The following is a 16528-nucleotide window of genomic DNA, read 5'->3' as shown; positions in this document are numbered from 1 at the left end:
AGATGTATGAAATATGTTCTTACGCATGTTATACATCGTAGCAGGGTTTTTAGGTTGAGAGACCAGGTACTTGTTTTATAAAAATGTGTTCTTTAAAAATGATGAGCGACTTTCTCGTATTAGATTAGATCCTTTTATTAGATTTTTTCTATGTTATTTTCATTATGGATGAACTACTTCATTACTCCAGGGTTTGGTTTTATTTCTTGTTTGACCTACTTCCACTTAGGTGCTACGTTGTGCCCTACCCTACCCTATATGTTTTAGCAAATGCGGTGTGGAAAATTCCCACACCACCAATGGGGATCCGCATGATTCTGTGATCGTCTGATGATGGTGATGATTCTGTGAAATCGTAGCTCGACTGTTATGTTGTCTGACAGATGTTTGAACTTTTTTTAAAATAAAAGTCAGTTCGTTTACTTTTCTCTCTTTTGCTTCTGTATGCTTACAGTCCAAAATGAACATTGCTTTAGAACTTTTTCCGAAAGATAGTTGTTTCTAATGAAAAAAATCTCTGATGATACTGAGAATTGAAAGGGTTAAAGCACTAGCCAAGGGTTAGCTAGTAAATCATAGAGATACATTGCGCATGCGCGAAAGCTAGAATGGGTAGCGCTGCGATCGTTAATCAGCTGTTCTTGCAAACTATTTCAAATCTAGTCCAGTTTGCATAGAAGAGCTATAAATAGGTGTAGCTTTATGGAGCCCACGATCATGCTCGATATGACACACACGATGTTACCTTTTAGTAGAAAGAACAATCATTTGTTTTAATACACAAGTAGTTCATTCACAGTGTGTCAGAGCCAAGGCAAACTGCAAAATTGTTTTTCAGTGGATATTTGTTTTGCATAGATTAAAGGATGCTAATATAAAGTGTGCTCTATTCATATTCTATCTGATTTTAGCTATATAAAGTGGACAACATTCATGTAAATAGAATCAAAGGTTCGTTTTATTCTGTTCTGTTGATGATAGCAGTTTCGTATTATTTTCTAAAGATTAGCGGAAAGTGAGGCAAGATGCCCCGACTAATAAATAATTTAAGTAATGGACTACTATGTAAGGTATAGCAAGCTCGCCGCCGCTCTCTCAATTTGGGTGAACTTGTCGACACCTTTTTGATTTCGTTTAATGAGGATGCAGCAAATGAAAAATTTCATTTTCAACAAGATAACACCGCGATACTCGCAAGCTCTGAAGAATAGTTTCCGGAAAAATCCCTTCCGGGTTTACTTGTATGGATACCTTGCCTGAATCTCAGAGGGAGTCGCATACAGCATTAGCTAACAACGCAATCAATTAGTTCGAACGCGCATCTCAATGTACGTGTTTACAGATGTTCGACTACAATAAAACAAAAGAAGAAGAATGTGAGAAGGAGACTGCAGTTGTGCAGGTAGGAAGATTCACCTGCTGCGATACGAAGAAGACGCAAGATGGGGGATTCTTCGATTCCGCGAAACACACAAGGAGGGTCATCACACGCAGGGAAGGATACTCCACTTCAAGCGAATGAGCGAAGAAATGGACACGTGCGGAATAGATGACACGGCAGAATGTACAGTGAATGCGACACGGTATGGTATGGAGAGAGACGGATGCACACCGGAAGTATTCGCCTTTCTGTAAGCTCAGGTGAAGCAATCAGTTCATTGTTCTATACTTCTCGGAATGTTTTATTCCAGTTAGAGAGAATTCGCAATTCGCATTGCAATAATGTGGATTATCATGCGTAGCAGGAGTTCAAAAACCCCGGTAGTAGGGCTTCATGTACTGTGGAGCACAGCAACAGATACAGTATGCTGTAACTCGGCTCAGCTTGGGCTAGCTCTCTTGGAAGAACCTCTTGCTGAATTAACCGAGCTGTTTGGTAGGGGCTCCGCTTAAGGAAAACTATTGAGTTTTCAATGAAATTTTTTAGAGATTGTCGATTATATCATGCACTTTAGGAGTCCTCCAGGGTAGAAACCTCTGGTTCTTACTATTTTTCAATGATTGTTCGTTGCTGCTCTACGATCAGAAAAAAGTTCTCATTTTTCATGACGTCAAGTTGTTCGGTTCAGTTAAGGATCTTGACGATCTTAAATGGTCCTGACAACGTGTCTGGTGTAATTGTAACGCGTTATCCTTGTCTATTGATAAGTGTTCTGCCGTTTGCTCGATCTAGTCTCGTGTGTCTACAAATATAAACAAATAAACGAATACACAAAAATACGAGTTAACGAGATTTAATTTGCAGTTTGAAGCTCTGATACTAATTATACAGGAGTAGGTCGTGAATAAACAATGAGTTTTGCACTATTTATTCCTTAACGGAGTAGTCAGCAAAACGGCATCAGAGCATGTCCGAAAGGTGAAATGTTTTTGTTTTGCTTTTCTGTCGCGTTTCTGATAATGTAGAGCTCTCAAACTCGCAGGGTAACCATAGTTTAGTTCACTTTGGATGTTGACTTCCTTTTTCCCTCAAACCCAGGAGCCTCAGAAAAACCTAGTCAAGATGAAGAATTAACATATAGTAACATTATTTATAGAGTTAACAGGAGTTATGGTTCGGCTATAGGAATTTCACACACCCGATGGATGGTCTGCAGGATGTCCTGCGACGTCCCGCCGACGACCTTCACGATCACCGAGATCGGGCGGGTCAGGTACTCCACCGCCAGATCGTGGACCAAGCCGTTCATGGAGAGCGAATAGATTACCGTCTGGCGGTTCGCCGGCAGCGTCGGGTCATTCATCAGGAACTCGATCGCCGTACGGAGGCCGAGCTGGATGATCTGGTCTGCCTCGTGCAGCACCACGGCCTTCACGTTGCGGAACGCGACTGTACCGATGGTCTTCAGGTGTATCAGCCATCCAGGAGTCACCACCAGAATGTGGCACCCGCTGGCGATCTCACGCTGCTGGTCCACAAAGGTACTATCGACCACGCACACCTTCACCGGCGTACCGTAGGCGAACTTGCGCGCCTCGGCGTACGTTTTGGCGGCGGTTCGGCGCGTCGGCGTGACGATGATAACGTAGGGCTGGGGCGCCGTCAGCTCCAGAACCTCCTGGGCGAGCACTAGCTGGACCATCGGCAGCACGAAGGCGGCGATCTTGCCGGCATTGGTCTCAGACACCACGTACAGATCGCGCCCGGCCAGCAGTCCCGGTATGGCGTACCGCTGCACCGGCGATGGCCAGAACACTCCCGCCTTGTGCATATTCTGGCGCAACGCTTCGTCGAAACTGCACTGGCCGAATCCGCACTCCAGGTAAGGCGGTAAGTCCTCCCCGTTCACGCGCACCAAAATGTCGTCCAGGCGCGAGAATTTCCGGTAGTTACGCTCGTCCGTGCCGAACACTTCGGCCTCCTCCTCCGTCAGCTCCGGCAGGATCGGCAACTCCCGGCGGAGATGCGACCCTGATGAGCTTCCGGCGCTGGCCGGCGGACACGCGACCGCATTAGTACCCCTCCCACACACGTACCGTTCGTCGCGAAAACCACGGCGGCTTTCACGACCGTCACGCGAATTGCTTGCTTCCTTGCTAAACATTCTCCGTTTGCGATCTACACTGCACGCGATCTCTGAAATGACTAATCCAACAGCTTTTCTGCGACTAGCTCGCACCGTTGCGCTGCGCTTACGCGGAAACCGCGGAACCAACTGCCGCTGCATGTGTGTGCGTAGCATGCGATCATGCCCTTATTCACTTACACTCGTTCACACACACCACCAGTGGAAGAAGGATGCACGGGCAGAGCTGGTGCCCTTTCGCTTCAGTAGCGGAACGTGGGGACAAAGGCACTAAAAGGGCATACATTAAACTCATGTCTGTGTTTAGTTGATTCCTATTACACACTGCATTGTGTTGCTTTAAGTTGAAATCAACAAATTCGTTGTATCCCTCAGATGTTAATACATTCTCTACAATAGTACAGTGCGTTTCCATATCATAATTTAGGACAAAGTCCTATGTCCGGTATTTTTGTTTGACATTCCACAAAACCAGTTTTTAATATCTCATGAAAGAAATCATACGACAGAAGGACAGTTAAATAAGAGTTGTACTGAATAAGTTATGCTTTCTAATATTTGTTTCGGCTTTCATATTAAATTTCAGAGATGTATGAAATATGTTCTTACGCATGTTATACATCGTAGCAGGGTTTTTAGGTTGAGAGACCAAGTACTTGTTTTGTAAAAATGTGTTCTTTAAAAATGATGAGCGACTTCCTCGTATTAGATTAGATCCTTTTATTAGATTTTTTCTATGTTATTTTCATTATGGATGAACTACTTCATTACTCCAGGGTTTGGTTTTATTTCTTGTTTGACCTACTTCCACTTAGGTGCTACGTTGTGCCCTACCCTACCCTATATGTTTTAGCAAATGCGGTGTGGAAAATTCCCACACTACCAATGGGGATCCGCATGATTCTGTGATCGTCTGATGATGGTGATGATTCCGTGAAATCGTAGCTCGACTGTTATGTTGTCTGACAGATGTTTGAATTTTTTTTAAAATAAAAGTCAGTTCGTTTACTTTTCTCTCTTTTGCTTCTGTATGCTTACAGTCCAAAATGAACATTGCTTTAGAACTTTTTCCGAAAGATAGTTGTTTCTAATGAAAAAAATCTCTGATGATACTGAGAATTGAAAGGGTTAAAGCACTAGCCAAGGGTTAGCTAGTAAATCATAGAGATACATGCGCATGACCGAAAGCTAGAATGGGTAGCGCTGCGATCGTTAATCAGCTGTTCTTGCAAACTATTTCAAATCGAGTACAGTTTGCATAGACGAGTTATAAATAGGTTTAGTTTTATGGAGCCCACGATCATGCTAGATATGACACACACGATGTCACACACTCGTGTGTCTACACATATAAGAAACTAAAAAACAAATACATAAAAATAGGAGTTAACGTGATTTAATTTGCAGTTTGAAACTCTGATACTAATATACATGAGTGGGTCGGAATAAACAGTGACTATTTATTTCTTAACGGAGTGGTCAGCAAAACTACATCAGAGCTTGTCCGAAAGGGTGATGTTGTTGTTTTGCTTTTCTGTCGTGTTTCTGATGATATGGAGTTCTCAAACTCGCAGGGTGACCATAGTTTAGTTCGCTTTGGATGGTGACTTCCTTTTTCCCACAAACCCAGGAACCTCAGAAAAACCTAGTCAAGATGAAGAATTGACGTATAGTGACAGTTTTTGAAGAATTAACAGAAATTATGGTGCGGCTATACGTATTTCAATCATTGTTTGATGTCGCTTATCAATTCACCCTTTTGTTTCGATTCCAATGCTACTTTTTTAAACATATTTAACACGATGACTGCTAAGCGTTTTAGCACACTCTTTTAGTAAAATATTGTTTCAATAAATTTTGTTTATAACATTTCTTGATCCTACGGTTTTCGACGGCCAAGCGAAGACATAGCTTCCTGAAGTACTTGTTTTTAATATTACTATAGTTTTTTATGTTTATGTTTATGCCAAAAACTTGTTTGAACAAATGACAGCTGTTTTCAAAAGTTTTGGTTTTTAAAGTACGTTGTACATCTTTTTCTAATGGTCTGAGAGTTTCGCTACTGGCTGCGATACATTATTTGTCCTGATAGGATGGCGTTCTCGAGTGGTTTCCGATAGAACTTTGCAATCGCTAGTGTTTTACTATTGTTCAAGTGGACAAGTGTTTAAGGTTTAAGAACGAAAAACTATAATTGAACATGAATAAATAAAAAAAGCTTACTTTGTAAGAAAATGTTTTTGTTAAAACTATTTCTCATTGCGGCTGCATCTTCTAAGTAGTACTCTGGCTGATTACTCTTATAGAGATTGGACGTCTTCTTCCAACAAGCGCCCAAGATGGCCGCAAATGAACCCTTTTTTCTTGTCAACTGTCAACTGTATGTTAATTATCGCGTGGACACCCGAAGACACGTCTGTCTCATTTCTAAACATTTGTGCCATTGAAGGCGCGCGGAGTGGTCTTCAACTGTCCCGAAGAAGGTTGACGAGGGTACCGCTTCGGTGCAGAGTGTTTTTCTTTGCCATGGAAAATTGATTGATGTGCGCCACATCGATCTTCGCGCAACGTGACCGAAGCGACGGTCATTTCCGATCCGTCGTCGACCAGCGATTTCCCTCCGCACGGCAGGTTCGACGTTTCCGCGTGATCCTGTGCGAGCGACCACTGCCAAAACAGGACGCCATTTGTGTCGGAAACTTTCAACTTCTTGCCACCAGCAACCAGCATTCCCATCGAGATTCCGTTCGAGGCGTGCGCGCGCGGTGATGGGCAGCTCTTCATTTGTCATCGTGCGGAATTGGGCGAACCCGGCCGAGCCGGGCAGTTGCACCCGGGATCACATCCATCTTCACTAACCTTTCCCTTGCGTTTGACCTACCCCCAGCGTCCTTTTATCGACACCCACCACTCACTGGACGGCGGGAAGTTAGATGGTTGGAATCTGACACGATGACTGGTCGGATATAAATTACTTTCTAATTGAGTAATCCCTCTTTCAGCGCACTTTATAATTAATTATGGCAGTTCCGGGGCAGCCGGTACAAGCCGGAACAGGATACGGTGCGGGGGGCTTGCATCGGGGTGGGTCCACTCCCATCACACCCGTCTCGCCGACGGATCGGAATCTCCGTGCGTCAATGAGTGCCTTATTCCTATTTGCGTTGAGTCACCGTCATCGTCTCGGGTTCGTTGGTCCTGTGTGCTTCCGGTTTAGTGGGGTGGAAAACTCCACACATCAGCATTACGAGGAGGAAGCGTATGCGTGTCTACGGTTACCTAGACGATGTGACACTCACGAGGATTTAATATTCATCCTGGCTAAATGACAGCTAGAACTTCGGTGGTGCATGGAAAACCTAACCCATTGATAGATGTTTGTTAGAAAATTGAACAGAAAGAAGTCATTATCAGGCACTTTTAGAATTTTCTATCTCGATCTTGAATCCGACGAAAACCGTTCTATTTTAAGCTGATTTTCTTTCTGAAATCTACTCTAAACGTGAATTAATTTAAAAACAAATTCAAAGATACATTCGATTTTAACAAATTACCTGCATTTCGTTGTATGTAACCTTCGCTATCTGTGACGACAACAAAAGCGAACAGTTTGCGTTCTCAGCTGCCCGCTTTCGGATGCTACGTACCCATTAACACACAAAGCGAATGCACTGTCGTAGAGTATTTATATCCTTTAATAGTAATAGTAGCTAGTTCATAATAATACTAGTCTTCAAGTTTTGACGGTTACCTGACCACTTGCTTGAGTTTTCCTGTTTGTTTTTTTTTTGTTTTACTTTTTACAGTGGATATACAAATTTATTTGCAGTGTATTTTCGTTTGCTGCGCCTCGTTTACTAGGAATGTACTGTGAGCTCTTTCTTATTTGTATAATTTTACTAGTTTGTATCTGTGTTTGTGTGTGTGTGTGGGTTTTTTTTTCTTTTAATTCTGCGCGTCGCGACACTAGCGGAGTAGTACTAGTTTATGTTTCGTGCTTCTAGCTAATTGTCCTTTCACCATGAGTACATATCATTTCTATTCTCTAACTTCGTTTGTCTCATTCCATGTTTTCCTCTCGGTTTGTTTCCCGGTCTCTAGGCTGTTTTTATTTAGTCATATGTTGTAGATACTGGATTATACCGTACGCAAACCGTACATGAATACGCTAGGATACTATGTCCTTTTTCTTGTGTTGTGTTTTGTTTTTTGCTTTTTCTTTGATTTTTCGTTTTTTTTACAGTTACTTGTAAACGCAACCGGTACAAGTGGTTTCAACGAACGAAAACACACGAAAAGCCGGGTAGGGAGCACACACACACACGCACACACACTGCCAACATCGACATTTGCGCCAAATCCACCGCCGATTTCCATACGCTCGTTTGTTCCTGCGTTGCGTCTGTTTTCTGCCAGCCTGGAGTTAAGCTGGTTCCACTACCTGAACTTTCTTATACCCGGAAACCCGTTCAGCGAGCACGGTCCACTAACTACTCACTAGCTGCTGATATGTTTTTCCTTTGGTTCCCTACAGTGGTGCCACGCCACACCTGATGGTAGTGCTGGCCAGCTGTGCGTTTAACACGGACCCAACCGAAGATTATCTTCTTCCGAGCAAACCTCCTTTCTAACGAGCTTTCTTTTTACGGGATTCCAATACGTTTGCCCGTCTGGTGATTGGGTAAGAGCCATTGAAAGCAGCAGGACGTGGCCGAATTCTCCCACCAACAAGATTGACAGCTCGTGAGCTCGTTTGGCACAGGTTTGGATTACGAATGAGAAGTTCGTTGTTCCTGAAGAGATGGTGGAGCGACTTTGCAAAGCATCTTCTTTGCCGTTGGACTGACAAGGAGGAGGTTCGTTCGATAGCATGGTCTATAACCATCAGCTCAAGACCTCTAGCAAGATGCTTTTTGCTTACGTTTCATTTAATTGTCATTTAATTTCGTAGTAAAATAATAATTCAACCCTACAGGAACCCCTTCACGCTTCTAGTAGCGCAAATAGTTTGAGCAATACTAACCCTACTCGGTTAGTTCATATCCATTTATAAAAAGAGCCTTACGCTTCATGGAATCCGCTTTACCGCCGTATCCTGTCCGGTTTCTTAACATTTCAATATTTGTGTAACAACAGTTCAGTTTGCGCTGAAAAATGTTTAGATTCTCTCGTTACATTGACTAGCATGGTATTTAATACCAAAATTGCTAACGTGTAGTAAATTATCAATGCTTGATAGAGAGTATATTCAATAGCACTTTGCTAATCAAGTTTCACAAAAGGGAGAGCGTTTGCAGTTGAAATAAATGTATGTTTATTTTCCCTAAAGGTAGCATATTATTTTCCAAACACAAAAACAACATAAAACAAAACGATTAAGGGAGGTCCCTTTTGTTCAGTGCTACCATAACGTCAAGCTCATGTGTTTAATTTTCGCTTTTTTGACTAATTGAATACCGTACATTGGGTTAATCCTAGTTTCACTTTGCTTTTTTTTATAATTTGTGAAAAGAATCGTTGTTTCATTTTTCCACGTTTTTACTCAACAACATTTCAAAGTGAACCTGGGCGTCGTAATGAACAGCGTGTTTATAGGTCAGTTGTTTACACACAACTTAATTTAACGGCACCTTTAACCCACAAACATTTGTGAGTTTGTTTTTTTTTAATGCAAACTCAATCGGAACGAAAGGTTCGATTCTCGTCTAACGACCATGGAGTGTGACATAAGCGTCAGGAGTAAACGCACTAGTTGCTCGAAGCAGATCAACAACAAACTCAAAGCACAAGGAAGGATAACACACTCGTTATAATCGATTTATGGCATAAGTTGTAAGCTGCGGGGGGCGGGAGAGGAGAGTAGGTGCGATGCACTTTACGCCAACTGGTACTGGATTACATATGAAGCGTGTTTATATATGTGTGTGTGCGTGGGAGAGGTCATGTCTAGATGTATATTTATATTTATATATATAGTATCATAGTTAACATATCCATTATCAGCCGCAACATAACAACATGCTTTTCAATAAATATAGCTACAATACAGTTTCTTACGCCTGACATTCCACTCCTGTTTGCAGCAGGTTCAGCATTTGCATCTGAATTGGGTTCCTTTACCTGCTCGTTTACGATTATTAACACTTTCCAACTCCACCATTTTTTATGTAAGCATTTTCTGGAGGAAAAACTGATGTGATGCCGACTCCCTCCCCGGAACAAGACATTTTTGTGTAACGTCGTAAAGAGTTTCTCGTTCCTTGCATTTGACAAAACCGTTCAACTTAAGCAAGTTTGACAATCAATTCCCCCGGGATCAATTCGTTTAATTTTGTATTATTTGGTTTGTTTTTTTATTCTAAATGATAGTTGACTCAAAGTGTGCTTCACAATTCACTGAAGGTTTCATAGCCATCTCTTGATTTAACACTAGAATCCAAATAGCAGCCATTTTGACCACAACGCAATTATCGATTGTAATACCTCGAAAATGGCTGAATATTTTTACAAAAAAACAACGCTTTTCTTAAAATTCAAAGCTAGGTTCAATCCGATTTGTTTTGCCTTACACCGAGCTAGCGAAATGATGAAGTAGTACCCTCAAAACATAAAAACGCAAAAATAAAGTCAAGAAATAAACTAAAAAGTAACCGTTTATAGAATTAAAATAGCTTCAAAAATAGTGAAGTTATAGCGTTTTACAAATAGGGTCAAAATGACCCCTGAAAACATTTAGGGGCAAAATTTCAAAGCAATGTATTCTAGTGTTAAATTTGTTTAAGTGCCACACTCTTTTGTGGTGTTGACACCGTATTTCGAAAGCCAAACCCTACGTTAATAAACCGAAACCTGGGGGACATCATAATAGGGTAAAAGGGTAAATGAGGCCTAGATCATCCTCTTCCTGCTGGGTTCTTAGTTGCGCCTGAAGCTATGCAAAATGCGACACATGAATACTTTTTGAATATTTAAACGCTAACGATTCACTTTAAAGAACATAACGGTTTATCTAATCGTGCAGTGGAGGTTGAATGCAGGAATAAATACTTTTACATATTAATTTACCCTGCAAATTTACATAGTTTGTTATACTTTTGTGAAATAAATTTATGAATTGATGTACCACCTATTGCATACATTCAGGTATATCGTCGCACACGAGGTGTAGCTACGACCGGAAAAAAAAGAAGGCCGGAGCCTCATTTACTCTTTTACCCATAATAGTATATAGTCGAATGCTGCATGTCAACACCGTCTAGGGTTACATTTGCGCGCCTAAATGTATGCAACTGGCAGAACACTTGGAAGAGTGAGAAACAATCGCAAATGACAATGGCGTTCGGCGGCCGTGGAACACACTGGATCGATGCTCGCGGTGAAGGGAAAATGAAAGGGAGCTTTCGCTTGTCATGTATGCTGGCAGTATGCTGACCGTCGACGTTTCCACCGAGGGGAAAAAGAGGAGCATCGGTTTTCAAACCTTCTGCGCTTTGCAGCAGTTTTCATCGCGAAACGGGAACCCTCCAGGGAGCTGCAGCATCTAGAGGGGGATGGGGCTTGCAGCCAAGCATTCACATTCACATACATGCACACACATACGCTCACACAAATAGACTGTCGCTGGCAAGGGGCGGCGGAAGGAAGAAAAGTGGCTAATGCAGCAGTTGGCGGCCATTGGCAAGTAGCAGGAAGCTGAGGATGCTGAGGAGGGTGCTGAGGAGCAGGTAGCCACCGGTAGGGAGAGGTGCCGCCGTCGATTGTCCGTAGGACAGGCCGCCGGCACCGTCGACGCCGTCGGGCCCGTTGCGCACCGGTGGCATGGCGTGGGGCTTCCGGGTGGCGAGGTCGATGGCCGGCAGGTGCTTGTTGCCGTTCGGGTTGATGCTGTTCGGGTGGTCGTAGGGACTCCGGGCGGTGCCACCGACTGCCAGCTTGAAGCCGCCCGTCGCCAGCTGATGGTGCTGATGCTGATGGGAGTGGGCATTGTGGTGCTGGTGGTGCTGGTGCGTGCCCAATGACGTGTCCAGCAGATCGTCCAGGTCCTCCGCCGAACCGTACTGCTGGTCGTCGTCATCCGGCGGATAGGCGGGGACCTTCGTCTTGCCCGACTGCTGTTGCTGCTGCTGCTTTCCACCGTCCTTGGCGATCTCGTTCTGGTCGAACTTCGGTGCGTACACCTTGCGGCTCGGCCCTGGAATCTCTGCGCGGGGGAAGGAAAACCGTGCAGCGTCAGAAACGTCAACAAAGTGTATCGATTACTCAGCGTTATTACGAGAGGGATCTATCCCAATATTACCAGAAAAAAGTATAACCCAAATGTAACAAGGATACAACGCTCCCGTGTGTCAGAACGTACACAACTGTAGCTCAAAACACCCCAGAAATGACAAAAATAGATGATAAACAACTTCTGCATACATTCAGGCGCATAACATGTGTCGAAAGAGAATGCACTATGAGGAAAAGGCGGTCATAAGTCTATCAGTAATATAAAAAGACACAGTAGACAAGGTAACTAAGGCTAATACACATATTAAGCCTTCTGCATCGTGTAGATTTCGAGAAATCTACTGCTATCTGTAAAAATCATAAGAGTAATAACAAATAATCCGATCAATGGAACTTCTATACATTATTTGAAAGGCCATCTTGCTCACTTTTGCCAGTAACATTTACAGAGCAACTTTGAAAATGTAGGAACAACTTTTTTGAGGTTTTCATCCTGAGGGGAACAAAGTACAACTAATTTTCAAATGTTTTGTAAAGTATCACCACCCGCATGTACTTACAAAATAAAAACAAAACCGTTCTATTAAAAGTTCTTGGTCTCTATGAAATATATGGAAGACGAAGCGATAAAAAACTTGACTATTTGCTCTAAACCGTTCAGCCCCTAATCCTTGTATGAAAATACGAGTTGGTTATCCCTTGCACATCATCGCTATCTGCAGGATTTTCTCAAAGTATAGTCAACTCAAAACGTGGTAGACCACGGAAGTCCTTAAGGCAAGCAATTAGTAAGCCTTGTTGTACAGGTCCTAAAGACTTGTTGTACAGGTATAATCTTTCCTTTGATCAAAACGTATACAAAGAGTATCAACAAATGTAGATACGTCCGCCGATTCTCGTTGAAACTCATTGGACCGCGAGTTCTTTGAGAATTGGTTTTATAGCGATTCCAATCGGCGAAATCTCGATGTCGACACCTACCGTACAATCGGATGCTGCTGTCCACCTCCCCGAGCGAGTTCTTCGCTATACACCGGTACGAGCCGACGTCCTCCTTCTGGAACGACCGGACCGTCATCGACATCTTCGTCTCGTACAGCGACTTCGTGACGTCCTGGACGTGGTACTTCGGCGAGGACACGATCATTTCTCCTTCGTTCCAATCGAGGTAAATCCAAAGGGTAAGACAAACAAAACCGAAACAAACGCACAGCCTTAAGGATTTAGATCTGGATTTGGGCAGAGAACCTGCCGGTGGGTTAGGGTCGGGCGCTGTACTCACCTGTATCCTTTACCCAGTAGTTGATGGACTTGGGCGATGCCTCCACCTGACACTCAATAGTGACGTCCGTGCCGAGCGGGGCTCCTACCAGCTGGTTCGGTACTTGGATCACCGGGTGAACTGGAAAGCATTCCGGGTTTTAAGTATGTCTTACATTGGAAGCCAAAAACTTAGCTATCTTTATGAGGATGCTTCCGTATAAAAAATTGTTTGAGTACATCGAGCCGATACTTACAATGTATGCTGAGTGATATTCGCTTGGAAACGGACGGGGGCACGCCGTTCGAGGCAATGCACAGGTAGGAACCCATCTCGCTGCGGGAGATCTTCGTCAGCTTGAGTACCTCTCCACGGTACGACGTCACTGCGGGAAGACAGGAAGGACACAAAAAGGAAGAGTGGAAATGGCGGTCTATGAGATGAAAAATCGCCTTTCACTTCACCTCCGCAACGACTCGGACAACCGATGGTGCGATGGTGTGAAGACAAGTGCATGGTGCGTGAAGAAGAATAATTGCTCCAGGGATAATGGTTTGTTTATGCTTTTCGCTCGTTTGTACAACAGCGCACCGATCGGAGGAAAAGTGTAAAAGAAGCTAAAAGCTTGCAGATATATTTACTAACGGCTGGAGAAGAACGACAAGCATCCACAATGATGCTGAACACTCTGTGAAGCTGCAAACCGCACACTCACCCTCGCTGGAGGAACGTGGACAATTTTCTGCGACCAGCACTGGAGACACGTATCTAATTTTGGATAACATATTGGCCAACGAGTGGAGGAAACCCGGCCACGAGGGTGGGCGAGAAACGCTGGAGGTGGGAAAAAGGATTTCGTTGACGCGAAGAAATGGAAACAACAGCCGGTTCCGCCATAGCGGTTGTCATAAATCAACCGGAAGGCCAGCCCTCTCGCCGCCACAAGTCCGTCAAACAGTCCGGACGCCGGGGACTTAGCCGAACACGGCCATTTTGTAGCGAACCTCAGAGTCACCGTTCAGAAGTTGTCTCGCTGGCTAAATCTATAAAAGGCATGTCTTGGGTACATCAAGCGCACCTAAGATCTGCAAGGCTCCCCAGGGTATGTTGGTAATAAAACCGGGCCGTGTACCAGCAAAGATTCTCCTATTTCCTGTGAGTAATATAAGAGCAGTTCGGGAAGGTATGGACCCCTGGGAGATATATATTTATGTTCCACACTCTGTTCAGTTACTAAAAGACCACTTTAATTTTCGTGATTTTCAATTGCTATATTTGAAAACGAGCTCGCTCTCGATTACTGCTTGGTTAAAATGGGTAAATTTACTTCAATAAATACCGAAATAGTTAATCTATTATGAACTGACTGAACTGATGAATTTATCAAGAGTTTTGAATAAAATTTTGATGATCCAATTTTTGTGAAATAAATACTTATGGTGACAACTGTGATTGTGATGTAGGGAACGTTATAAATGGAGCTCGTTTAAGCAAAAAATTGTGTCGATGAAATCTTATAGTTCTAACAAACACATAACAAACTTAAAATTATGAAATTATTTAGATTGCTTCTTAATGGGAATGTTTAGACTTGTCTAGAATCTTTAAAAAAAAGTACAAAACAAGGGTTGGATCATAAAACCCAATTTCATCAAAAAATAAAAAAAAGAAGTAAACTGTCAACATAGTTTGAGTGTAAAGTAATATATGGATAAGAAAAAGGAGTGTCCTACACATTAAAAAAATAGAAATAATGCTGAAAATTGTATAACCCTTCTTTTAAGCATTTTATGAAAAAGTACTTTCTTAGTTTTAAAACGACTGAAAAATAAAAAGACTAATTACTTGTCAAGCTTTTCATAGAAAATGATCGATAGTTATTAATGATATAGCATGATATAAGCCAATTGAAAACATTTAAATAAAATAACGTTGAGGTAAATTGTAGTTAACCCCTTCACAGTCCCGCCAAGTTGAGAAAAAAATTGTTGCACTGTTCTTTCACATAACTATAAAGGTAAACAAACACTTAGGAACGCGTTTTCGAAGCAAGTGCACTCGAAGTAAAAACCAAACGTGAGACAAAAGAACTTTGCCAAAAGCCAAAAACTTTGGGGCGAATTCGCTTTAAAACAGTACAAATTCCATCCGAAATCTGTGAAAGGGTTCAATCTAAAATGTACTAAAATAGTCTGTTAAGCCAATTATTAGTTTTTCACTAAATAATGATCGCGAACGAGCTCATTTACTGATCTTTTCATTTAAATGCCGAAAAAATCAAGGTAGTCTTAAAGCAACTGAGTGGTGGATAGCATATATAAAGCGAAAAATCTTAAGAAATTCTCCAACGTAATATCCGAAGTGAAGGATTCTTGAAATATCGTTCAGTAATCCATAACCAGCTGTAGCTAAACTTCAGTGTCTTACTAGGCAGTTTCCAATCTTTTCTCGGCTGGAAGAAGCTGAAGGAGTAGCTACGACCGTTTGTTGACCCGTATGGTCGTAAGATTCATGAAGTCAAAGGTGTCACACCGGCTATTACCTATCCTGTCAAACATCAAATGCAACTATTTTCTCCACCTAGCGTCGTCACGTTATACACGAACCGTAGAGAAGTTCAGAAAGAGGAATCAGAGTGTCAAGAGAAAGTGCCGCTTGTCATCCGACGCTAGTGGGTGACATTGCTTCAACCAGCATCTACGCCTATCCTGTATCCTGTGTTTGACCACCGTTTGTTCAGGGTTTCCAGTCAAGTCCAGCGTCGGTTTGCAATTTAGTAAAGACGGATGATTGGCAGTTAGTTAAGGACTTACCCAGTTGCTTGGTGCCGGTGGCATCCTTAAGCACGATCTCAGTGCCGTCCTCCCGCCGCCAGGTGACGACCGGTCCCGGATACCCTTTGGCTCTGCAAAACATTAAAAAAAGGAGCAAAGCATGAAGTACATGATTACTTGCATACAATCGAAGGTTTTTAAAAGGCACTTAGAACACTTTTATTTCATTAGGAATGTTCCTGTTTTGCTCGTCAATAAACCCTCATGATTTGATAAATTAAATTGACTAGTGTGATCGATGGTAGAGTTTTACATAAACATAGCATCAACATTGTATGAGTTCAAAAAAAAACATTAATAATATAAATCATTAAAAACTCACCTAAAACTAAGGGTTTGTTTATTCGAATATGAGTTTTCCTCGCGTTTCAGCGAACATTGCTTCACGTGGGAATGGAAAGTGTTAAATTTACAAACATTTCCGTCAGGTAAGAACGGACACACAGGCATCTGCAAGAATCAATTCTTTCCACGGCACTGGAGCAAGTTTCCCCCAAACACGTCCCCCGGATTCGGGTTTCCGCATCATCAAACCATCCACACATAACGTCGTCGTCGTCTACGTCACTCGAGGTCTGCGCGAATCGCATGCATCGCACACCTTGCGGTACGAAACTTTGAAACTTCGAACACACACACACACGAGAGCGATGAGAGCTGGTGGAAAAGTACGCGAG

At 42.7% G+C, this 16528-nt stretch overlaps 2 protein-coding genes across 2 annotated transcripts in view; both read right to left on the bottom strand.

Moving 5' to 3' along the window:
• Window positions 1-2549: 2549 nt before the first annotated feature.
• Window positions 2550-3545, bottom strand: LOC131291016 (ATP-dependent RNA helicase vasa-like). Its single transcript, XM_058320208.1, has one exon. It carries the CDS (start codon window positions 3543-3545, stop codon window positions 2550-2552), a length of 996 nt encoding a protein of 331 aa, XP_058176191.1.
• A 7634-nt stretch (window positions 3546-11179) lies between these two features.
• The window catches only part of LOC131291015 (lachesin), a 148286-nt gene continuing 142937 nt past the window's right edge, over window positions 11180-16528 (bottom strand). Inside the window, exons 5-9 of the mRNA XM_058320207.1 lie at window positions 15831-15922; window positions 13274-13402; window positions 13039-13158; window positions 12738-12908; window positions 11180-11727 (exon numbers count right to left, since the gene is read on the bottom strand). Of these exons, the coding sequence (XP_058176190.1) occupies window positions 11180-11727; window positions 12738-12908; window positions 13039-13158; window positions 13274-13402; window positions 15831-15922 (1060 nt within the window). The remainder of the gene's footprint in view (window positions 11728-12737; window positions 12909-13038; window positions 13159-13273; window positions 13403-15830; window positions 15923-16528) is intronic.

This window comes from Anopheles ziemanni, chromosome X, assembly GCF_943734765.1.
Source record: "Anopheles ziemanni chromosome X, idAnoZiCoDA_A2_x.2, whole genome shotgun sequence".
NCBI lineage: Eukaryota > Metazoa > Arthropoda > Insecta > Diptera > Culicidae > Anopheles > Anopheles ziemanni.
Note: the sequence above shows the minus strand (reverse complement) of the source record. Positions and strands in the feature narration are given on the sequence as shown.